The sequence below is a fragment of the Cebus imitator genome, unplaced genomic scaffold (genome assembly GCF_001604975.1).
Source record: "Cebus imitator isolate Cc_AM_T3 unplaced genomic scaffold, Cebus_imitator-1.0 Scaffold32, whole genome shotgun sequence".
Taxonomy (NCBI): domain Eukaryota; kingdom Metazoa; phylum Chordata; class Mammalia; order Primates; family Cebidae; genus Cebus; species Cebus imitator.
The window spans coordinates 6640372-6666084 of record NW_016107347.1 but is presented as its reverse complement, the minus strand read 5'-3'; the positions used below and the strand labels follow the sequence as shown (position 1 = coordinate 6666084).

At 42.6% G+C, this 25713-nt stretch overlaps 1 protein-coding gene, 1 long non-coding RNA gene and 1 pseudogene across 3 annotated transcripts in view; 2 read left to right on the top strand and 1 right to left on the bottom strand.

The window, feature by feature from the left end:
• Positions 1–4471, top strand: part of LRIG2 (leucine rich repeats and immunoglobulin like domains 2) — a 55668-nt gene extending 51197 nt beyond the window's left edge. The window contains exon 18 of the mRNA XM_037736966.1: positions 3600–4471. Coding sequence (XP_037592894.1) covers positions 3600–3826 — 227 coding nt within the window. The 3' untranslated portion in view covers positions 3827–4471. The remainder of the gene's footprint in view (positions 1–3599) is intronic.
• A 4589-nt stretch (positions 4472–9060) lies between these two features.
• Positions 9061–14037, top strand: LOC108301200 (annotated as a pseudogene). Its single transcript, XR_005199386.1, has 2 exons — positions 9061–12744; positions 13495–14037. The product of XR_005199386.1 is annotated as an ADP/ATP translocase 2-like (transcript).
• Positions 14038–20475: 6438 nt separating this feature from the next.
• On the bottom strand, positions 20476–25274 carry LOC119470473. The gene is made up of 3 exons (XR_005199385.1): positions 25236–25274; positions 23370–23475; positions 20476–20589 (listed from the first exon to the last, which is right to left on the bottom strand). It is a non-coding gene; the product is annotated as an uncharacterized LOC119470473 (long non-coding RNA).
• Positions 25275–25713: the final 439 nt, after the last annotated feature.

Genomic DNA, 25713 nt, shown 5'->3' with positions numbered 1-25713 from the left:
ACAGGCATGTGCCACCACACCCAGCTGATTTTTGTATTTTTAGTAGACACGGGGTTTCACCATTTTGGCCAGGCTAGTCATGAACTCCTGACCTCATGTGATCAGCCCACTTTGGCCTCCCAAAGTGCTGGAATTACAGTTGTGAGCCACTGCATCGGTCTCATATAGGGTGTTAATAATTTTTCTCCTATCTTTATTTAAATAAGGAATAAAATTTAGGGGGGCCTGGCCCAGTGGCTTACACCTGTAATCTCAGCACTTTGGGAGGCCAAAGCAGGTGGATCATTTGAGGTCAGGAGTTTGAGACCAGCCTGGCCAACATAGTGAAACCCCATCTCTACTAAAAATATAAAAATTAACCAGACGCGGTGGTGCACGCCTGTAGTCCCAGCTACTTGGGAAGCTGAGGCACGAGAATCACTTAAGCTCAAGAGATGGAGGTTGCAGTGAGCTGAAATCATGCTGCCGTACTCTAGTCTGGGCAACAGAGCAAGACTCGGTCTCAAAATAATACTAATAAAATTTGGGCATAATTTGGTGAAAGTTTTTACTGAAAAGATTTTTTTTGAGACAGAGTTTTGCTCTTGTTGCCCAGGCTGGAGTGCAATGGTGCGATCTTGGCTCATTGCAACCTCCACCTTCTGGGTTCAAGCGATTCTCCTGCCTCAGCCTCCCAAGTAGCTGGGATTACAGGCATGAGCTACTACATCGAGTTAATTTTGTATTTTTAGTAGAGATGGGGTTTCTCCATGTTGGTCCAGCTGGTTTCAAACTTCCTACCTCAGGTGATCTGCTCACCTCAGCCTCCCAAAGTGCTGGGATTACAGGCATGAGCCACCGTGCCTGGCCTACTGAGAAGAATTTTTTTTTTTTGAGATGGAGTCTCGCCCTGTTACCCAGGCTGGAGTGCAATGGCATGATCTCAGCTCACTGCAGCCTCCGCCTCTGAGGTTCAAGTGATTTTCCTGCCTTAGCCTCCAGAGTAGGTGGGATGACAGGCGCGGTGCTTCCGCGCCCAACTAATTTGTTGAATTTTTTAAGTAGAGACAAGGCTTCACTATGTTTGCTAGGCTGGTCTCAAACTCCTGACCTCATGATCCACCCACCTCAGCCTCCCAAAGTGCTGGGATTATAGGCGTGAGCCATCACGCCCGACTGAGAAGATTTTTAAATGTTTTGTTTGGTTGCTGTTCTAGCAGGTAAACATTTAATCTCAGCTTCACTTGGTGGGTGTTTTCTTCTATGAGGTATGATCAAGGTCATAAGTGAGAATGCAGTTTTGGGTTTGTGTCCTCTGTTCCACATGGCCCAGGAAAAGACATATACATTATATTGTATAGATTAGGCATTTGATAACCACTTGCCATTTGAGACAAAACTCTTTCTAGACCATGAAGGGTAATGCTAAGCATGTCTTCCTGTCCACCAAGCTTTTCATCAGCTTTCATCTTCCTGTCAGCCTGACATGGAAGAGCACTGGAAATGGTGTAGGAGGTGGGAACTCTAGGTTTACAGAGGAAGACAAAGCATATAGTTACACTTTTGGGGATGGCTCTGGCAGGAGTAAATGATCTAATGTCCCACAGGTTACAGGATCCTGCTTTTGATTTTAGTAGGACTTGGAACATTCAAGATGGTAGTGAGGACACATGAAACTCACTTCTGGGCAGCGATTTATTAGTTAATTTTGCCCAGAATGAAATCTGGGCAGTGATTTATTAGTTAATTTTGGATTTAGTACTTCATGTCCCACATTAGATCATTTAATCCTGCCAGAACCATCCTGGGAAATATCTAAGGTATGCTTTGATTTTTGTGTTTTGTTTGTTTGTTGAGACAGAGTCTCACTCTGTCGCCCAGGCTGGAGTGCAGTGGCATGATCTCGGCTCACTGCAACCTCCACCTCCCAGGTTCAAGTGATTCTCCTGCCTCAGCCTCCAAAGTAGCTGGGATTACCGGTGCCCACCACCATGCCTGGCTAATTTTTTGTATTTTTTTTTTTTTAAAGTGGAGACGGGGCTTCACCATGTTGGCCAGGCTGGTCTTGAACTCCTTACTGACCTCAGGTGATCCACCCACCTTGGCCTCCTAGTGTTGAGATATAGGCGTGAGCCACTGCACCCAGCCTCTGTTGTTTTTAAGAGATTAATGACTTCTAAAGAAGTTAGAGGTAAGAGGAAAGCACTATTATTTGAAGTTAGTCTCTCTCTCTTTTTTTTTTTTTTTGAGATGGAGTTCTGCTCTTGTTGCCCAGGCTGGAGTGCAGTGGCATGATCTCGGCTCACTGCAACCTCCACCTCCCAGGTTCAAGTGATTATTCTGCCTCAGCCGCCTGAGTAGCTGGGATTACAGACATGTGCCACCACGCATGACTAATTTTGTATTTTTAGTAGAGTCAGGGTTTGTCCATATTGGTCAGGCTGGTCTAGAACTCCTGACCTTAGGTGATCCACCCACCTCGGCCTCCCAAAGTGTTGGGATTACAGACATCAGCCGCTGTGCCCAGCCTGAAGTTAGTCTCTTATCTTTACATTAAGTGTTCGTAAAAGAAATGCACCAACAGTAGATCCACTTTAACTGTTCGATGTCTTAGCAGAGTTAAAACAAAAAGGGTTTAAGAAGGACCAGAAATGTAGTCCATCTTTTTTCTAACTTTGGGGATTTATTTTTAATCTGGTTCATAAGTAAGGAAATCAGCAAATGAGAATGCTTTTGTGCATTGGCCATTCTTTACATAGGGTATTCTAGCTTCTGCTTACTCAAAGTCTGGTCTATAGACTATTAGCACCACCATTACGTAAGAGCTTGTTAGAAATGCAGAGTCATGATTCCAGCGCAGACCTAGCAAATCAGTGTCTACATTTTAACAAGATCCTCAGGTTATTTGTGTGCATATTAAAATTTGAGAAACCTTGCTCTAGCTTACTTTTCACATGGATTTCATTTTTATTTCTGGGTATTTGTTTTTATAATGTTTGGCTAGCTTTTTCCAAAATGCACCCTATGAAGTTAATATAACTTTCAGTAAACAGTCTTTGAGAAAATAGCTCACCATTATGGTAAAGAAGAATGAGAAATGCATGTTTGAAACCAATGTGCCGATAATCTGATTTAATATAGCTTCTTTTGGCTATCATTTGTTGTTTAGCAACAAGGCAATGGCTGTTTATTTTTAAAACAGTTTTGTGACATATTTAAAGATGTAATGGCTGCACTGAATCAATGATTATTATCTATTGTGAAACTTTCATTACAATATGGATACCATTTGTCTTTTATTTCTTTTCCATGTGTCTAAAGAGTTTTATTTAAAAATTTTGTAGTGACAGAACCACTAAAATAACAGGTGAAAGTAAATGATACTTAGTATGATCTCATTAAATATTTGGTTAGGTTTGTGAAGTAGAGGGAATTGAAAGACCATGTTCTAGTGTTTTTTGTTTTGTTTGTTTTTTTGTGGCTAAGAAGATGGCAAGTATGTGTTTGATATTAGTGCCCTTGTTCAGGAATGTTGAACGTCCTTATTTCTTTGAGGATTTGGTTAAAAGGATATTAAGTTTTACCAGTCCCTACTGATAATTCTTGTCTTTCATTCTCAGAAACACTGGAGCGGCCTCTGTGGACCATAAACAGAGAACTAGGCCTGCCTCATCCTCCCTTTTCCCAGCAGCCGGCTCATGAGTCACCACAGCTTCATCAAAATGAGGGCCAGGCAGGGCAGGATCCAGACTGTTCCGCCTCTCCCATGTCCTGCCACAGGTTACAGGATCACGCTTTTGGTTTTAGTAGGACTCAGAACATTCAAGATGGTAGTGAGGGCACATGAAACTCACTTCAGGATGAAATCTGGGCAGAGACTCATTAATTAATTTTGCATTTACTACCTCAGAGTTCAGAAGAAACTCCGAAGTCAGCATTTGCTTTACTCTTTCTTTATGATTGCATCTGACTGCACCAAGGTGGGCCATGCATTGTTTGGTCTTATACCTGATGAAGAAATGGTAACAGCTGACAGAAATGGGTACATCTCATCAAAAATGTGCAGCACTGGCAGAGGGAAGATATGGGACAAATGTGCTTCCTGATGGTTCCGTGGGGATGTGCTCTGGTATGCATCTGCCTGTCAGGAAGAGTCACATTGCTGCTTAACATGCTGGATTGCCCTGGTCTTCAGAATGATCCTGAGAAAACATCATATCACTACTTTGATGTTCTACTTTGCCTTCCAAGGAGCAAAAATAACTTTGGAGCCTTTTGGGAAGTGTGCCCGGGAGTCTTCAGTGGTTGCAGGCAGATTGTTGAGACTGGGGCTTTGATATTCAAGGCCTTTGGCAAGAATCACAGGCTTGACCAACTGGTACCAGGTCAAAGGTTTTTGTATTCTTGTGAATTTTTTTTTGTCCCTATTGCCCAGGGATGTCATTGTAAATATATGTGCATTTATAAATAATTTTTGTATTCATTGATCATATGTGTTGGCTGTGATGTAAATATTTTTGATATGCCCAAATTATATATAATAACCAGTTATAATATTGACAGGTAGCTTCTCAGATCACAGATTTTAAATAACTTGATTTAGTGAGATCTAAAAACTTTATTTAAGGTATAAAAACTGTGGCTCACACCTGTAATCCCAGCACTTTGAGAGGCTAAGGTGGGAGGATTGCTTGAAGCCAGGAATTTGAGACCAGGCTGGGCAACATGGTGAGACCCTGTCTCTGCAAAAAATAAATTTTAAAAATTAGCTGGCCGTTGTGGCATGCTGCTGTAGTCCTAGCTACTCAGAGGCTGAGGTAGGAGGGTCCCTTGAGCCCGGGAAATCAAGGCTGCAGTGAGTTGTATGAAGCCACTGCACCCCAGCCTCAGTGAAGCCACTGCACCCCAGCCTGGATGACAGAGCAAGGCCCTGTCTCAAAAATAAATAAAAAGTTTAAAAAATTGACCTGTTAAGAAGTGTAATCTATAGAGGCAGCTACTTAGTGATTACATATATTAAACACAGTCTTAGTGTAATTAACCACTTTCTTCATGCATAGAGGTTCATACTTCTGGTCATTTCCCATCTGTTTAAAAGTGCTAGGTGATACTCCCTTTCTAACATAAAAAAGCTTGTTTTTTTCTGAGCCTGGCAGTCCTGTCACACCTGTATGCACCTAAAGGAAAACTTGTTTGGAAATTCCTCTCATTTCTTCCTTCTCTCCCTCCTTTCCCTTCCCTCTTTTTTACTGAGACAGAAATTGATTGAGGAAAGTTCAGTCATTCCTTCAGGAACCAGTGAGTTAGATCAGGTATCATAAAGTACATTATACTTTATGTATAATGAAGGCTTCAAAAACTGGAGGCTGATTTAAAGATTGCAGAACTTGGGTCGGAATCATAAGCAGTACTGTGACATGAATTGGAGCCAGAACAGTTGCTGATATCAGAACCGTCTCTTTCATTCTGTGACCTTGCCGTTGCCATGTTTTGATGTGGGTGAGCCACTAGGATATCTGTCACTATCACTGTCTATATCTGAGTCTGCAAATCTTGTCATTATCTGCTTTAATGCTCTTTGAGTTGCAACAGGTGTATTATTTAAATGGATATTTGAAATTCTGTGAACAGGAATTCTGTTGGTACTGAAATAAGTTCTCACACCTGCTTGCTCAGAATGCGAAAACTATTTCTGAGTTCTCCTTGTTCACTTTCTAAAGTGACTGTTGTTTGGTGTTTGAGATATTAACTGAGTTATATTAGGTATGCTATATCTTGGCAAATATTCTCCATGATGAACTCTTCCTACTATGACAGCCAGGACTATGACTGGATTTCTCAGTCTGAGTGCCCCAGATTTATCATTTCTGATTGTGTCTGGAGAACATTCTCCTGGAAAGACATTCCATGTTCCAAAAGCTGCAAAAAGATGACCACTTCGCAACTATGGATCAGTTATTTGCGCCCTTAATGTCTCTTGTTGCTGAATTCTAGAAAACCTCTCAGTCTGATTTACCAGGGGATGTTGAAAAGTCTGAGATGGTGTATTTGTGAAATTTCTCACCATGAATTTGGAGGTAACCTACTTTCAGTTCTCGCTCTGGTTCTCTGTTGGTCTGGGTTCCTGCTTCTCAGTCTTCTCTGACCTCTGGTAGGTAGAACTTTCATTAATACTTCTGTTGCACTTTGTACCTGACCTAGGTGGCCTTGATAATGTTGACTCAGATTGTGGATTTTCCACTTTTCTCTGGCTGTTTTCCTTATTTTCTCCCCTGGGAAGTCTTGCAGATGATGCATGTTCATGTTCTGTATTCAGCCTTCCTTTTTTTTCTTTTTGCTGGCATAACAAAATATAGCCTTCCATTATTAAGGATAAAATTGATCTCTACATTGAATCTGAAGTTACCACTATAGGGCTTACTCTGGCTCACTGCTGTTCAAGCTTGGTTTTCTCTTTGCGCACTTCCTGTCATATTTTGAATTTGTCCAAAAGAGGTAAGGCACTCTATTACAGACTCATTACTAGTACTAGACATCATCCACCTCTATTTTCATCTGATTCTTGTGGGAAATCCCCTTTAATTTGTTGTAACCTTCTCAGCAACTCTTCTATACTTTCACCTATAGTGCCTAGCAAATTGTTGTCACTCATAAGCCTGTAATCTTCATCACTCAGGTTATTTACAAATATAAATCTTCTGGAAACAATTGGTCCATCCAAATTCTGCACTGGGCCACATCCATCTTCTTCACTGTCAGAATCTGAGTTTTCTGTCTTAAAGAACAGCTGGACAGTTGTCTGACTGTTGTGACACAGTATTGAAATACCAGACTGAGTTTTAGTTGTTTCTAGTTGTGTTCACGTTGTGCTTTCTCTGAATGGGAATCTCTGTTCAGCAAAGCTTCATTGACCAGGAAACCAAAGATTGCTTCTTTTCCGAGTTTGATTTGTTTTTAATCTTTTACCAATATGCAGTATATCTTAAGAAGCGAAGAGTGCTCTTGGGGGTAGAAGAACATGTAAAAATTATTTTTTTTTTTTGAGATGGAGGACCTGTCTGTTACCCAAGCTGGAGTCCAGTGGTGTGATCTTGGCTCACTGCAACCTCTGCCTTCCGGGTTCAAGTAATTCTCTTGCCTCAGCCTCCTGCATAGCTGGGATTACAGGCACACCACCATTTCTGGCTAAATTTTGTATTTTTTGGTAGAGACAGGGTTTCACAATGTTGGCCAGGCTGGTCTCGAACTCCCGCCCTCAGGTGATCCACCTGCCTTGGCCTCCCAAAGTGCTGGGATTACAGGCATGAGCCACCGCGCCAGGCCCCAAAATTCTTAACACTGTAAAGTCTTGGAGTGGTCTTTGTTTTGTACAAGTAATTATTTAAGCCAAAACGTTTTCTTGCATTTCCGATAGCAAAGGGCTTTAGGTAAATGAAGAACTTCACACTCTAATATAATGTAATTCTTTTTTGTGTTTTCAGGTTTCCTTGTATAAGCTGTTCTGTTCTCTCCTCTAAATCCAATATTACTCATTAGATAATTTCAGTCACTTAAATAAAAATATCTATTTTTAAGTCCTTGTTCAAGGGTTCTAAACTCACATAATTTCTCAACATTTTGCCAGAAAGTTCAGCATTTATTCATACTTTTTTTTTCTTTTTTTTTGAGATGGAGTCTTGCTCTGTCACCCAGGCTGGAGTGCAGTGGGATGATCTTGGCTCACTCTAACGTCAGCCTCCCAGGTTCAAGCAATGCTCCTGCTTCAGCCTCCTGAGTAGCTGGAATTATAGGCATGTGCCACCACGTTTGGCTAGTTTTTTTGTATTTTTAGTAGAGATGGAGTTTCAGCATATTGGCCAGGTTGGGCTCGAACTCCTGACTTTGTGATCCACCTGCCTTGGCCTCCCAAAGTGCTGGGATTACAGGCGTGAGCCACTGCGCCCAGCCTATTCATACTTAATTTTCAATCCTATGTTTTCTCCCACGGGCAGCAGCACTTCTTTAGCTGTTTAGTAGTGCTACACCTTTTTTCTTTCCTTTCACGTGTCAGCCTCTGATCATTTTCACTTTGAACTTCCTAAAGATCATAATTTCCTGTCCCTTCAATCTGCGATTCCTCTTCTTTCTTATTAGATTATGGTGTAGTTTGTACTAGACTGCCTCAGAATTTAAGAGACCTGGTTCGCTTCCTGACTCTGGTTGTTACTGGCTTTGTGATCAAGGGTGAGTCTTTTTAGTTCTCTAGGCTAGATTTTCTCATTTATGAAACAAGGATATGTTCCTAGATGCTCTAAAGCCCTTTCCAGCTGTAACATTCTATTCTAGGAATCTGTAATTCCCTCCAGGAACTAAGGAGGATCATGCTATTTTAATGAAAAGCTGCTTTCATGACATGTTTGTTTGAGTACAAGACTGATACTGCTCATTCTGACTTGAGCCAGATTTATTTCCTTTATAATAGGAGTAGTGGTCTAAGAAATACTCATTAGGGGAAAAAAATTCTGCTTCTAAACAATGTTAGTAAACAATAGAATCTTGACTCAGTTGAAAAACCACTCATTGCTCTCTAGAGCAGCATGTCTGAATGCTGGTTTTATGGCACACTAGAGTATCAGAATGAGTTGACAGGTGTACCACAACTAATTTGTAACTAGTTTGTGACTCACCTTTCTAATGTATTCAAAGTTATCCCTATAATTATAGTACTCTAACTCAAATTCCGATAGATTTCCTGAGTGGAAAAGGTGGATTTAGGGCTAGGCCGCGAGAGACTGTGCAAATGAGCATCAGCTGTCATTTTGACATGGCAGAAGATAGCCTGTGAGCCAGTGCTCTAGAAAACTTTTCATGTAGGTGTGCTGCCTCTCTGCTCTAGCAGTGGTCCTTCTCCTGACAGTGCTGTCGAAGTCTGGTCTCCTGGAGAGCCAGGTTGTTTTCCATCATGTCAACTCAGATGATTGAGATGTTTTTCTTAGATATTCCTAGGTTGCCTAAATAATCAGGAATCTATTTAAATGTGAAGAGCCTATCTCTGGTCTTTAAATAGACACACACACACACACACACACACACACACACACACACACACACACGCAAATCTTAGGAAAAGGAATTTGTGAAACTTTATTATTGCATATGTTTTTGATCAAGCAATGCATTAACTCTCTAAGCAGCATTAGTGTCCCATGAGTGTTTCTTCCAGCAGTATAATGTCTGCCTAATGCTAATTTAATCAGGAATGTTGCAAAGCAAGGCAAAGTGAAATGTTGAAATACCTCCTTTCCCCACTGTCCCCTAGTGACCACTTTATTTCAGTAGGAATATATAAATCCTCTTGATTTGTTTGTCTCCTTTCAGGCTGATTCGCCAAGTCTACCTGGAAGAAAAGACAGTATTCCTTGAGCTCCATGCCCTACTGGCACAGGATATATGCTTATACCATTGTTTTTCTGTCAATCAGCAACTTCTAAAGTGCTTTCTTTTTTTGAGACAGGGTCTCACCCTGTCACCCAGGCTGGAGTGCCATGGTGTGATCATGGCTCACTGTAGTCACTGCAGCCTCCATATCTCAGGCGCAAGTGACCCACCTCAGCCACCTGAGCAGCTGTGCCATCACACCTGGTTAATTTTTGTATTTTTTGTAGAGATGGGGTTTCACCTTGTGGCCCAGGTTTATCATAAACTCCTAGGCTCAAGCAATCTCCCCACCTCAGCCTCCCAAAGTGCAGGGATTATAGGCGTGAGCCACTGCACCTGCAGGACTTTCCCTAGTATACAAGCTACTCTCTCTTGAAAAAAAATAGCAGGAACCCATTCCAATGTGCAAGTTCCCCTAAAGTGCCACGTCAGAATAACTTTCATGTTTAAAAACAGCTGTCTTCACACCCATTGTGAGGCTACAAAAGGAACATTAAGATGTCAAGCAATTTAGATTCTGTTATCCATTTCTCTATGAAAAGAGAGATGTGTTAAAAGTCTTTAACTACTTGAAGGGTTGTCGTGAAAAATAAGAATTTTATTCCAGAGGACAGGAGTTATACACAGGGAGGTGTATTATATACTTGGTGATAAATTTTGTGTAGGCTAACTGTTTAATAAATTTATCTGGTAATGGAATAATCAGGCTTTTTGGTGGAAAGGTACATGCAGAAGCTAAATCATCATTCTGTTAATAGTGTTTAAGAAATTTCTTCAATCCTGCAGCAGCGTGTCTTTCCATTCAGCATGACAGATGCCTTTGTGTCCTTCGCCAAGGACTTCTGGCAGGTGGAGTGGCCACAGCCATCTCCAAGCGATAGCTCCCATTGAGCCAGTCTAGCTGCTGCTGCAGGTGCAGCATGCCAGCAAGCAGATCAACGCAGATAAGCAATACAAGGGCATTATAGACTGCATGGTCCGTATTCCCAAGGCGAAGGGAGTCCTGTCCTGGTGTGGAAACCTGGCCAGTGTCATCAGATACTTCCCCACCCCGACTCTCAACTTTGCCTTCAAAGATAAATACAAGCATATCTTCCTGGGTGGCATGGACAAGAGGACCCAGTTTGGCTCTACTTGGCAGGGAATCTGGCATCAGGTGGTGCTGCTGGGGCCACATCCTTGTGTTTTGTGTACGCTCTTGATTTTGCCCATACCCATCTAGCAGCTGACGTGGGTAAAGCTAGAGCTGAAAGAGAGTTCCACAGCCTCGGTGACTCTCTGGTTAAGATCAACAAATCTGAGGAGATTAAAAGCCTATACCAAGGCTTTAATGTGACTGTGCAGGGTATTACCATCTGCCGAGCTGCCTACTTCGGTATCTACGACACTGCAAAGGGAATGCTTCTGGATCCCAAGAACACTCAACATCATCATCAGCTGGATGATCACACAGACTGTCACTGCTGTTGCCGGGTTGACTTCCTATCCATTTGACACCATTTGCCGCCACATGATGATGCAGTCAGGGCACAAAGGAACTGACATCATGTACACAGGCACGCTTGACTGCTGGAGGAAGATCGCTTGTGATGAAGGAGGCAAAGCTTTTTTCAAGGGTGCATGGTCCAGTGTTCTCAGAGGCATGGGTGGTGCTTTTGTGCTTGTCTTGTGTGATGAAATCATGAAGTGCATATAAGTTATTTTTTAGGATTTTTCCCCCGTGAACAGGCATTTTCTGTTATATAACATACCTTAAGCATTCTTGACAGACTCCTGGCAGTCAGTTTATCAGTGGCAACTACTTACTTGTTGAAGATGGGAAGCGATAACATTCATCTGACCAGTTTTCTCTTAAAGTCATTTCCATGGTGATGATGATGGCAGCCAATTACATTTTTTATTTTAGTCACTCCTAATAATTTGGAGAAATAAAAATATCTAAAATTAAAAATTCTTCATTGAGATAGAATATGGGCAAGATGACCTTTAAGGTCCTTTTCAGTTTTATCATTGGAAATCCCCAGAAGCAATCTGATAGTCTTACAACTTTGTCCTTTCAAAGTCCTTTATATTCATTTAGAGCTCTTCAGGAAACCAGAGAATTTTGGGCTTTGGTTGACAAAAGGGGTCTGACCTGTGTTCGTAGCTGGAAACATGAAACATGAAATTCTGGGCTTAATTCTTCTGAAGAAATCTTTAAGTGGTTACTAACATAAATGACATTACTAACAAATTTAAAAGCCCATGATGTATTAAAACTTTTACTCTTTATTATTATTTTCAGACAGTCTCACACTATTGCCTAGGTTGGAGTGCAGTGGCACGGTCTCAGCTCACTGCAACCTCTGCCTCCCAGGTTCGTGATTCTCCTGCCTCAGCCTCCAAAGTAGCTGGAATTGATTACAGATGTCTGCCACCATGCTCAGCTAATTTATGCATTTTTAGTAGCAAGGTTTTACCATGTTACCCAGGCTGGTCTGGAACTCCTGACCTCAAGTGATCTGCCCATCTCGGCCTCCCAAAGTGCTGGAATTATAGGTGTGATCCACTGTGCCCAACCCTCTTGATAATTTTTATTCTTGTTTCTTCTTATCTGTGGGACTCCAGTTCGAATGGGGTTGGAATTGTGGTGTTCAGTTTTATACTAGTATTTTACCCAAGTGTGTCATGGCTTTTTCTAATCATTGTAATATCCACAGAAATGCTGGAAGGGTAATGGAATAACAGGTAAATTTGCTGTCATTTTATGCCACATCCTCCTCTCTACTTTGCTTCTTGATACAGATTATAAAGGTAATTGTGAAAACAGCTGGACCTCAGAAGGTTGAGCTAAGATTCTTTTTTTGGCAACCTGCAAGTAATGTTTCATTTTTTTTATTACATGATCTCTTTCCCCATATAGTTGGCAGATGTTTTTTTCCCCTTTCCTACCTTAAACTTTTTTGTTTGGAGTACAGTCTAAAACCAACATCAGTTAGCCTTGATTTTCTTTCTTTCTTTTTTTTTTTTGGACAACCACCTGGTTCATTGATAAGAGTAACAAGTTCGGAACTAAGAGGTATGTTACAAGCTGCCCTTAACAACACCTGAAAACCCAAGAGTCATCTGGAGGCTTTGTCAGTAGTAAGGTAGGTTTTGTGTGTGTGTGTGTGTGTGTGTGTGTGTGAGAGAGAGAGAGAGAGAGATGGAATAGGGTGAAGGTGAAGAAATTGACTTGTGCCTGTTTTCAGATAAAGGAGTAAAGTGATCTTTTATGAACTGTAACTGTCTTGAAAGAGAAACTGATCATCAGGTGGTCAAGTACTCTTGGAATGTCTCTTGGCTGTTTACTGTGGCCTCTTTACAATGGTGAGACTATTTCTACCCTCTGCTTTCCAATATTCTTTTATTCCCCTATTGGATAATGCCAGTGTAAACAGCCCTGATACTAGATGTACCTAAAAAGAGGTATAAGCCAAGTCATTGTTCAGTGTAGTCATTTCCTAGTATGTTTATATTTTGTCACACATCAGAATGTATATTTTATAGAGCATGTGTTTGTCTACTTGTCTGTCTACTGTAATATGTCTTTAATAAAGCTAAAGTACATTATGATTTTCTGGTCATCTTTTGCCTAATGTACAGCAGTGAAATGGTCCATTTTTGAGTTTGTATCCTTTTGAGGGGGTCTTCCAGTAGCTGTACAAGTGATAACAGGGCAGAGTTGTTGTTCTTTTAGTTCTTGCCAAGTCACATACTGCCTTGAGCCTGCCCCTGGCTGCCCCTGCAGCTATGAGTTGTGAGGACAGGTACTGGGTGCTTTCCTGCTTCCTCCCTGGTTGTATCTACCCTGGTGCTAGATGTCTGGCAGGTATGCAAACAAATACACTTAATAATTCATTAGAAAATAAGAGTGCTTTCTGCACAGGGAAGGATATGAAGGCAGCATTTTCTAATTTGGTAAATCTTTGATTAACAGTATATTTAAAGAATGTTAATATTCTGGTCAACTTTGTTACTATACTGTATCATAGGGGCCATTTTCTTTGAGGCTAGCAACTCTTTGAAAGCTGGGTTCATAATATTTACCCCATTGTGTACTTCTTTTTTTCTTCCCAGCTAATTTTTGCATTTTTAGCAGAGATGGGGCCCGTTGTGTACTTCTACTGCACTTTATTCTTTACAAGGCACTTTCCACAGACATCTCACTTGAATTTCACAACACTCTTATGATGCAGATTGGGCAGACAATTTTTACACATTTTATAGTTATGGAAACTGGCTTGGTGAGATTATCACTTACCCAATATCAAAAGCTTTTGTTTTACCTCACCCACTTCCTCCTTTTCTTTGTTTACAAACTTTTGATATTAGGTAAGTGGTGATTTCACCAAGTCCTGGGCATCCCATCCCTGAGAGCACTGGCCAGAAAGACAGCAGAATTTGAATCCAGGTTTTCTGATTCAGAGTTTTCCCCACTACGATACCTTCCAATTCAAGCATAGTGTCTTCTCTGTAGTTTGCATAAACACTGGATAAAACTTTCTGGACATGGATCACTTCCAGTGTGACAGATTGGACTGAAATATAACCTGGAAACTGCTTTTTACTAAATTTCTAATAGAAAAATTAGACTTTTTTTTTCTCTTTTAAGATGACATGCAAAAAATATAATGCCATGATCTTTTTTTTATTGTTAATTGTCTTTTATTTTGGAGTGGGACATGCTAGTGGGAGCATCTTGCTGAGTTATGAAAGATATTTGTTCACACTTGTAGATATTTAGTGGTTTGTGACAGTGCTTAAGCAATCTGTGTTGAAGGACTAGTTGCCATGGATCAATACTTTTGAAAAATACAATAAGAATTTCTAGAAAAATTAAGTTAAAATACAGGCATAAAATTTTTTATTACAGATTCAACAAACATAAAATTACTATCAAACTGCAATTAAAATTTCTAAATGCTTATTCTCAGTTTGTAGAGTTTATTGTGGACAAAGAGCAAAGAGTTTGTGGATTGGCACAAGTCTGCAGATCAGTTCTGTAGTAGCATTGCTGTAACTGTATAACAGTGCATTTATATGTCAGGATGGGAATCAGTTTAACTTATTTTGGGGGATCCTTTTAATCTTGCTGGTATGATATGATTGAAACTGAGGACTGGACTTTTGTCCAGAGGCCTCCCTGACTAGAAGCAGCAATTAAAACACCTTTTCAGCTCCCCAAATTCCTCCTGTTCTTTGGCTCTTCACTTGCTGGTTAGAATCAATCATTTGTAGCACGCTATTTGTTTTCCAGGTCTGCTTTCTGGACCTGGATGGGCTGCCTGTGACTTGCTATAAGGGAAATTGTATCACAAGAGAGGGAAAGGGAAGAGGAAGTACATGGGTCATTATTCTGGGAGGAAGGCAGTCTGATGCTATGGAGTCTGATATGGGCTTGTGGGTGATCACTAGAGTAATGCTTCATCTGGGCTGTTTCATTCACCACCTCTACTGCTTTGTTCAGCCAGTCAAGAAATACTTCTTGAAATCTCTAGGCTAGAGATTTGTCCCTGTTCATTTAGTTCTCAGACCTTCCCCAAAGGCCAGTCATCAAAGGACAGACAAAAAGAGGCAAGTAGGAAGTTTTAATACAATTACTGCTGGGAAGAAGTGATGCAACTAATAGCAAATACATTCTGCTTTCGCCTTTCAAATACTGTGAAGCATTTTACATACTTAACATTTATTTACAACAATCCCTTTGAGGGAGATATTCTTATCTCCTGTATTAGGCTGTTCTTGCATTGCTATGAAGAAATACTTGTGACTGGGTAATTTATTTAAAAAAAGAGGTTTAATCAGCTCACAGTTCTGGAGGTTTTATAGGAAGCATGGTGCCAACATCTCCTCAGCTTCTGGGGAGGCCTCAGGAAGCTTAAAATCATGGAAGGCGAAGGAGGAGCAGATACGTCACATGGCAAAAGCAGGAACAAGACAAATTGGTGGGGAGGTTCCACACACTTTTAAACAACCAGATCTTGGGAGAACTCACTCAATTCATGAGAACTCTACCCCCAAGATGCAATCACCTCCCACCCGGCCCCACCCACAACACTGGGGATTACATTTCAGCACGAGATCCGAGTGATGACAAAACCCAAACTCTATCATCCCCATTGTACAGATGATGATCCTGGATAAGCAAGTTGCCCAAATTAACATAATTAGCAAGCAGTACAACTAGGAATTAAAAATTATATCTTCCTTATATCTAAGCACACATTCTTTCCCTGTGCCAAACAAAGGGAAAAAGTGAGCTTTTATGAAACTCCTACTTTGTCATTTAGCCTTTGTTGTTGGCTAAACTTGTTCTCCCAACCTTCTGAAATTCAATATATTGGTACCTCAGAGTATAATCATATTCCCAGATAAGATCTTTAAAGAGGTAATAACGTTAAAATGAGCACAGAGCAAAGACCAAAGACCATGTATGGACCATCAAGAAGGAAGCCACAGAGAGAGCTCTCAGAAGAAACCAAGCTTGCTGACATATTGATCTTGGATGTCTAGCTTCCAGAGCAGTAAATCAATTGTTTAAAGCCATCTGGTCTGTGGAATTTTGTTATGGTAGCCCAGGCAAACTAATAAGGTCTTTCAGCAACACAGCCAGGCTGGTAGGATTTTCTTCAGTTTTGAGAATAAAATAGTCTCAAGCTATGTGATTTGCCAGAGGTCATGTGCTCCAAAGCCCCTGCTCTTTCTACTGAGCCACCCTGTCCTCTGACCCCATCTGGTTCTTTGTATACTAAAATCTACTGTAGAGACTTAATATTCATATGGACATTCTCAGGAGAAACTGGAAGTGAAATTGATGAACGCACTGGCTAGTATGCTTGCAGTTCTGGTGCACTGCACATCCCCAGCTTCACGGAAGTTCAAGCAAAAGGCATCTGCAGGACTGAACTATACTTGCCACAAAACAAGAAACTGGAATGTCTTTATGACATAAATGAGTGCATCTGGGGACAAATAAGCAAGTTATTTGGAGTTTTCAAGAAATACTTTTAAACGCCTGTCTTATTCTTTCTTCCCAAGGACAAACCGGATTTTGAAATCAATATGTAGGATCTCATATGTGGAATGACTAGCTGGTCTTGAGTTTACTCAAAATCAAGTAGTGTAATTTTGCCTCCTTTGTAAATGCTCCATCAAAGCCAATGTGAATTTCTCTCTCTTGAAAACAGTAGGTGTGTGGTTTAAGGTCAGCAGTTAGAGGCTAGTTTGAATTATTTATTCTGGGCAAACTTCAGAGGCAAGCACACGGGTATATGCTCCATGCCAGAAACAGCTAGTGCAGAGAAGAAACAATTGTCATCAAACAGTGAATTACTGCCACCTCCATGGTTCTGTTCTTTATACATGTAACCTGGAGGTGGCTCAGGGACTATACGGATAGGCTCTTACTAAAAAGGAACTTAAGGTTAAGATTCAGGTGTGTGAGGTTGAGTGTTTTGACTTTTGGGGAAGCACAAAATCATCATACATTGCAGGTCTGGGGGAAAAGCGGTGCATCATGTTGGTAGGGGCGTTACTTTTTGGGCCGCACTCCTCCATGTGCACCAGCTTTCTCACGCCTTTTCCCGAGCTCAGTCACTTGTCTCACCTGCCAAATGTGTACCATTTCCCAAAGTGCCCCTGAGTGCAAAACACTATAAAACCCAGGGAGGAGGCCGGGCACAGTGACTCACGCATGTAATCCCGGCACTTTGGGAGGCTGAGGCAGGCAGATCACAAGATCAGGAGTTTGAGACCAGCCCAGCCAATATGGTGAAATGCTGTCTCTACTGCAAATACGAGAATTAACCGGGCATGGTGGCGCATGCCTGTAGTCCCTGCTACTCAGGAGGCTGAGGCCGGAGAATCGCTTGAACCGGGGAGATGGAGGTTGCAGTGAGCCAAGATCGCGCCACTGCACCCCATCCTGGACGATAGAACTAGACTCTGTCTAAAATATAAACCCAGGAGGAGAGAAGTTTGAAAACTACCCCATGTCTTCCCTGTTGAAAGCTGCAGTATTTCTGCCTTTGGGCAGCCTTAATTTAGAGAAGGCCCCAAGAGCTCATTACTTTTCTTAGTTCAGGGAAGAGATTTTGTAAAGATAAATCCCAATTTACAGAAATGACTGTTCGTTTTGACCAGAAGTCCTTACTTGTGTCTAAGTTCTGGGTGTACGACTCGTTAGTGAAATGGTTACTGAGGCTGGTGGAAGAATTTAAGAACAGCATTTCTTCTGTAGCTCTTGAATGCAGGGGTGTGGCTTTTAGAATGTCTTTGGTTACAGAAACAAACCTGTTCAGTTTTCTTTCTCTCCCCATTAAGCCAGAACATTTCCTTCCTTATTGCTCTTTCTACCTTTCCTCCAATCCCCAATAAAAGAGTTTGGTCAAAAGAACTGGCAACTAAACTCCCAAGTCTCCAGTTTGCCATCCATGGTGGGAGTCCCATGGCTAGGCGGGGCTGCCAATTTCCTGCAGAGACAGCTGGCTACATATAGCTACATATATGAGGATTCCTTGTGGTAAGCCAACGTCCTTGGGCCCTGCATTTACTATATGGTTTTTAAAAGTGAATGATGCAGAGCACTGCCTTTGACAGAGCTGGACTCCAATCCTACCACACCTCTTACCAGTTGTGGGAGCTTAAGCCAGTTTCTTAGATGCTTTGTACCTCATTCCCCTTATCTATAAAATGGAAATAGTCATGCATACCTTATATGCTTGTTGAGACAACTTAGATGAGCTGAGCATATAAAGTAATAAGCATAGTGCCCAGCACAGTGCTCAACACGTTTTGGCTGCTATTAGCTATTGTTATGGGCACTCAGAATGGAGCACTCCTTTCTCACTCCCTTCTCTATCTGGGACAACTCAAGATGGGGCAAGGGGAATATTAATAGCAAGAAGTAACCTCAATGAGCTATTTTAGGGCTAGTCCTGGAGATTGGGATTCCTAGTTGGATTTTGCTTAGAAACAAGATACAATATCCTGAAACTATGATTAAGTGAAAAGTGCAGGCCAGACATGGTGGCTCACGCCTGTAATCCCAGCACTTTGGGAGGCCAAGGCAGGTAGATCACCTCAGGTCAGGAGTTCGAGACCAGCCTGACCAGCATGGTGAAACACCATCTCAACTAAAAATACAAAAGTTAGCTGGGCACGGTGGTGTGTGCCTGGAGGCTGAGACAGAAGAATCGGTTGAACCCAAGCAGGTGGTGGTTGCAGTGAGCCAAGATCGCTCGATTGCACTTCAGCCTGGGAGGCAGAGCGAACTCCATCTCAAAAAAAAAAAAAAAAGAAAAGAAAACTTCATTCAGCTTGAGTCCATTGGACTTGTATGCTGAGCAGTTCTTACTGTGTGATTTTGTGAAGTCTTGATGTCACCCGATGTCTCCCCATCCCTGTTCCCATAGTGTCTTTGTTTCTTCCAATTGGTTTATAGTGGTTCTTCTTAACTTTCCCAGGAGAGGACCCCCTTTATCTGGAGAATAATAATGACAAAGTCTTGCGTGGGATTTTGAATGTGATTCTTGCATGGGAGGGTCAAAATTGAGAAACTTTGACCCTCCCAGAAAGTATATAGTGTTAACTGGGCAACAATGAGCATCTTTCCTAAATGAGGGCTGTCCTCAGCCCACAGATTCCGCCTATAGTGTATTTCCAGTGGTTGTATAGGAATTCATGCAATAATCTATGGCAAACTGAATTATTTCTTAGAATGTTCTCTTTAGGACTCAGTATGTTGGCTTCATACCAAGGGGAATGGTGGTATTGGGAAAACTGCAGATGTTCTGGAAGCAGAGCACTTGAGTTCAAATCTTTACGACTCTTGATTTGCAAAAAAAGAGGAAAAAAAATCTTGACGGCTCCTCTTATAGGCAAATTACTAAATTTCTCTTAGTCTCTGTTTCCTTCTCTGCATGACAGCAGTGAGAGTACTCACTTCATAAGATTACTGTAAGCACCAAGTGGGAATCACTTCTGCTGGCGAGAAGAAAACACTTCAGTTTTTATAAGTCTGACTTATTTGGGTGTATGGGTAAAGAAAATGGCAACTTCATTTCCCCTGGGCCGTTTGGCCGATCAGTGGACTGCACTTTATCCTTGGGGAACAGCTGTGGCTTTTTCATAGATTCAAACCTCACTCTAATTTCCCCAAGGCTCCTCCGGGTTTAATCTAAAGGGAGCCCCTTGTTTGAATTGTTGTTGGTCTGAAGAGGAACCAGCAGCTGCTTGCCTGCAAAGATATGTTGCAGCCTCTGTGGGCATTCCCTGGACACTGCACACAGCTGCTGTCCCCAAACAGCCACAAACTAGGATGCTTTGACAAGGAGAGTTTGAATATTTTATGTATCTTGTTTTCCAATTACACTTAAGAATTGAATAAGCTGAGTAGTAGGAAGCTGAATTGCTAGCCTGGCAAAGGAATGAACAGAAAAACCTAAAAAATTTAAAAAAGAGGATTAAAAAGAATGCCCTTGTTCAGTGTAGGAGCCTGGCTTGCTTTTCTTGGTACTCTGCTGTTCCTGATACTGTTCAAGCTGGGCCTTGAAGATCTGGAACCATGTAGCTTGGATTTTCTTCAGACCAAAATACCTCGATGCTCATTTTGTTTCTTTTGAGACAGAGTCTCTGTTGCCTAGGCCGGAGTATGGTGGCGCAATCTCAACCCAATGCAACCTCTGCCTCCTCGGTTCAAGTGATTCTCGTGCCCCAGCCTCCCGAATAGCTGGGATTACAGGCACCTGCCACCACTCCAGCTAATTTTATTTATTTATTTATTTATTTATTTATTTATTAAAGACGGGGTTTCACCATGTTGGTCAGGCTGGTCTTGAACTCCCGACCTCAGGTGATCCGCCCGCCTTGGCCTCCAAAGTGCTTGGATTACAGGGGTGAGCCACCATGCCTGGCCTGCCTGGCCAATTTTTGTATTTTTAGTAGAGACTGGGTTTTGCCATGCTGGCCAGGCTAGTTTTGAACTCCTGACCTCAGGTGATACTCCCACCTTGGCCTCCCAAAGTACTGGGATTACAGGTGTTGAGCCACCACACCCAGTCTCGATGCTCATTTTGAACTATCAACTTACCTTTGATGCCTTTGTAGAATCATCCATCTACTCCTCCATAAATGGTCCAGGATTAATGTGCCTTCACGTTCAGTGTAAGGCAGCTGATTCCAGAAATGTAAGCCAAATCAGAAAACTCTCCTAAAAAGGATGTCCTATCTACTGCAAGGCTGTCTTCCCAAGCTGGCCAGTAAGTCTGAATTTGGGCACAGAAGAAGAGGAGCAGATGGGTTGGAGTCTGAGATGCAGGGCAAACTGGAGGGTTTTCTTGGCATATTTGCCCTTCAAATTTAGATTTTAGAATATGTGAGATAGTGACATTCTCACATTGGTCCTAAGCCATGGAGGAAATCGTGCCCCATTGAGAAGGGGAGACATTTCAGCCCTTGCTATCTCATCAGCAAACCACAGGATTGGTGAAGGGGCTGATGGGATCTTTTTAAAGGTCTTGCACCATTTTCTTGCCTTTCTTTTTGTTCAAAGACATCTCTTTTTCTCGTGTTTTCCATCTTGAGGCAAAATTGAAAACTTAGCCTACACATTCTTTTGGGCTAGAACTGGCCTCTAGGTGGCGATTCAGTACAGAGAATGGTGGTGGCTGGCGTCACCTCAAGCCACCATTTCTCAGAGATAGCATTATAGAAGGGGATTCATGAGAAATCGGGCTTCACAATAGAGGGACGACTTGGCCATTGTCGCTGTTCAAGCTGGGATCCTGAAGAGGTTGGGTGCGTGGGGAGCTGTGAAAGCACCTAGTCTCAAGCAATATAACATGGGTTTAGGGCTCCCACTAGGACGGAGCCCAGGGTAGTTTGGCAAGGTTGTAAGGTTTGGGCTTGGCCTGCTGGGAACCCTGAGCCTTGAGCTTCAGGCTTTGTTCCCTCCCTTCTGGGAGGCCTCACTCAGGCTCACAGCCCCTGATGGAGCCCTCAGCTTGGCGGCTGCCTGCCCAAGCTCTCCAGAAAAGGCAGACAGCTCCTAGTTGAAGTCCCCTCACTTTACCTCCTTTTCCTTCCCCCTGCTCCCTCCTCTTTCTCTTCTCCTTCACCCCTCCTTCCCTTCTGCCTCCCCCTCCCTCTGCTTCTTCCTCCACCCTCCCCGCTTCCCCACCTCCTCATACACCCCATTCTCACTTTTTGCTATTTACAAAGCACTTTCCCCATGTGATCTCATTTGCTGCTCAGAGACTCCTAGAGAAGCGGGACAGGTTGAGCCCTCCCTTACTCCATGCACACTTGGAGGACACAATGCAATAATGTTTATAAAGGTTCCTTTATCTGTCTGTCACCACCAGCAAATAGTACTTTGGGGCAACTACTGAATTCAAATTAGTGCATGTTGCTTGGCATGGGGGAAGTCTCAAAATTATTTATTGAATGAATAAATTATAGTTGCAAACAACTAAATCAAGGGACAGTACGTAGCAGAGTCCATTCAGGAAGTTAGGCTTCAGACTTGTAGGACCAGCGATATTGCTGCACTAGATACTAATTACATCATAGTTTTCTGGTAAAAAATACAGTATGTAAGTACATAAAGGGACCCATGCAGATCTGTCTGCCTGTCTGGCACTCAACCACATGAAACTACTCTGGCACCAGTCTGCTGTCTGTCAGGGGACACTAGGAACTGTGGGGGGATCTAGGGGAGCAGCTGGCCTTTCTGAGGCCTTCCTTAAGGTATGGGATAGGCACTCCGAGCTTCTCATCTATCAAAACCCTTCTGTCTTTAACTGATCTAACATATTGAGATAAAAAGCACCACCCAGTTATGACTCATCCCACTCCGTTCCAATCCATGAATCAGTACTTTTTGGTTTTTGCTTAAATGTACACATTTCAGGCAGTTTAGGACTCTGCAATGAGACTATATGGTTCAAATCCTAGCTCTACCACTATCTAGGTATCTGGCCTTGGGTAGGTTGTTTAACCTCTTTGTGCCTCTCTTTGTCGTCTTTTAAATGATAATCCTAAGAATATTTAACTCGTAACATTACTGTGGGGATTTAGAGAGTTAATACATAGAACACAGTGAGAACAATGCCTGGCAATAAGTCAAAGCTAGAAGTGTTCAACTGATCTCTCGTTACAGTTTCCCGGCTTTGAGAATTGGCTTGTGTTCATCGGATGGAGGCGCTTCATGATTTTGTAGAATTCCTTGGAATGCTGTCATTTTAGCCGTGAGGCTTTCAACATTTCCTACTCAGTTACAGCTTTCTTGAGGCCTAAAGAAGAGAGGTTCGCACCTGTAATCCCAGCACTTTGGGAGGCCAAGGTGGGCGGATCACAAGGTCAGGAGATCGAGACCATCCTGGCTAACGTGGTGAAACCCTGTCTCTACTAAAAATGCAGAAAATTTAGTCGGGTATGGTAGCATACGCCTGTAGTCCCAGCTGAGGGGACTGAGGAAGGAAAATTGCTTGAACCTGCGAGGCAGAGGTTGCAGTGGACCGAGATCGTGCCACTGCACTCCAGCCTGGGCGACAGAGCAAGACTCCATCTCAAAAAAAAAAAAAAAGAAGAGAGGAAATGATTTGAAGTGTATTTTTCTGCTAATGAGGCTGTGGCGTTTCTATTCATATACAGCATCCCCAGGTGGCTCCAGACAGAACACAAGAGCTTTTTTTTTCTCTACAATAGTGCTTACCACCTAGCACACAGTAGGTGTTAAATAAATGCTTGTGCCAGGAAGGGAGGAAGAAAGATGTAGTACAGAGGAAAACATTAATTAGTACATAGTAGTTTATATGGACAAGGTCCCAGTGGGGTATACACTTGTTCCCTACGAACTAATGGCTAAGCATGAAAATCACCAAGGAAATGTGATCAACTCAGAGGAGAAGGAGGGGGAGGAGGAGAGAGAAGAAACTGGAGGAGCCTGTTACCTAACCGAAGATATCAGTCCTTCCATTGCAAATGGTTCCATCAGCTGGGGCCCAGTGGAAAACCTTGCCGCTGCTCTGGGACATCCAAGGCATCTCCAATTGCTGCCTGCCCCAGAGTTTCATCCTTTGAGGGGTAGTTTGTCATTTGTTTGGTAGCCTCTACAGTACTCTTTCTTATGGCTAAAGCCCAGCTAGCTCACCAGACATTTCTGTGGGCTTTGGCAGGAGAAAGAGACGGGAGGCAAATGATGGTCTAGGGTGGTTCTTAGGAGAAACGTTTCTGACCTTGGCAGTCTTATTCCAATTTATATGCCAAATTAGGCTACTAATCGATCCTCACCCACAACCCAAGTCCTCTAGCCTGAAAAGCTTAGAGTAGACAGAATGTAACTAGAAACTACTCTACGTTCTGTAAGGGAGCTGAAATTGAAACAGAGCTTCTCTAGTGAACACATTAGCTAATCAACTAGGTCACTGATGGTAAGTAGGACTGTCTCAACTGTGTGCCAAGTCCGATTGATGGATAAAGCCTGCCTGGGGAATTGTGTGGAGTTGGATTCTGAGTCTTCATCATCACATCTAGGCCCCAGGGGCAGGTGCTGTAATTCACCATTAAAGTCGGTCACAAGTGCAAGAATGGGGAGTCGCCCCAGGAGACATAGATACTGTAGATACACACCTGCTTGAGGAGGCTATTTGGAGTTAGGAAAACAAAGATGGTTGAATGGTCAATTATGCTCATTTAATTAAATCATGATAGACCTTGAACAATTCAACTCTTGAGGAAAATGTGGTATCAGCTCAGGAAAGAAGACATAGAAGGAATGAGAACGGGGACAGTGGAGTGTTCCAGTTCCCTATCTCTGTACAGCCTTCTCAGTATTTACAAACAGTCAGATTGGGCTAGGCACGATGGCTCACAGCTGTAATCCCAGCGCTTTGGGAGGCCGAGGTGGGCGGATAACCTGAGGTCAGGAGTTCGAGAACACCCTGGCCAACATGGCAAAACCCCGTCTAATACAAAAATTACCTGGGCATGGTGGCAGGCACCTGTAATCCCAGCTACTTGGGAGGCTGAGGCAGGAGGATCGCTTGAACTCAGGCGGTGGAGGTTGCAGTGAGCTGAGATTGCAGCCTGGGTAACAGAGCAAGACTCCATTTCAAAAAAATAAAAAATAAAAATAAAAACAGATTGAGAGGTAGCAGGCATGACGACATTAGATAGTTATTCTGAGTTGCAGTTCAAGGCCTGGGAAGCTCCTGGAATAGACAGTTAAGCCATTGGCAACCAGAAGGAAAGGCAGACTGTTTCCCAGAGTACTGTGAATTACTTAGCATCCATGAGATGTTTTAAGTATTTTGTCATGAAACATAGGCAGTGGTGGGGAGGGGATTTCCATGGTTATTCAAGTTTGGAAAACCTGTCAAAAAAATTCAGTAAAGTTAAACTGTAGCCCAAGGTGGCTCTTGGCCTGAGGGAGTTATAGAAATGTGATAAGCTAAGAAACCAAAAGTAGAGAATGGGTGAAGCTCTGAAAGGCCTTAGACGAAAAGATGAGGGATTTCGTTTTGATTGGGAGGCACTGAGGATTTGTAGGCAGGAGAAGGGATACATTCAGGGTTGGGGGTTAGGAAAATAACTGGTGGTACCATGAAGATTGAATACAGAAGAGACTGGAGGTCAGAAGACTAATTAGAAAGGTGTTACATGGGCCGGGCACTGTGGCTCACACCTGTAATCCCAACACTTTGGGAGTCCAAGGCAGGTGGATCATGAGCTCAGGAGATTGAGACCATCTTGGCCAACAGGGTGAAACCCTGTCTCTACTAATATACAAAACATTAGCTGAGTGTGGTAGCACACACCTGTAGGCAGTCCCAGCTACTCATGAGGCCGAGGCAGGGAAATCCCTTGAACCCAGGAGGCGGAGGTTGCAGTAAGCTAAGACTGTGCCACTGCACTCCAGCCTAGGTGACAGAGCAAGACTCCATCTCAAAAAAAAAAAAAAAAAAAGAAAGATGTTATGTGGCCCAAACAAGACATGCTAGCAGCCTAAACTTGGGCAGTTGCAACGGAATGAAAAGGGAAGGGCCAAAGTCAAGAGACATTTTCATCAGTAATAATATGTCAGCTCTAGTCTGACGTCCAGCAGCACTCAAGTACATGAAGGGCGATACTGACAGGGTACTGACCAGCCCTTCTCTACACCCTTAAGTACAAAGCCAGCAGAGTGGGAGGTAAATTGCTGAGATGAAGCATTTGATTAGATAGAAAGTGTATCTTCCTAATGCTAGGGATAATTAAACCCTGGAAGAGTTACCAGAGCACTAGCATAGCTTTTCC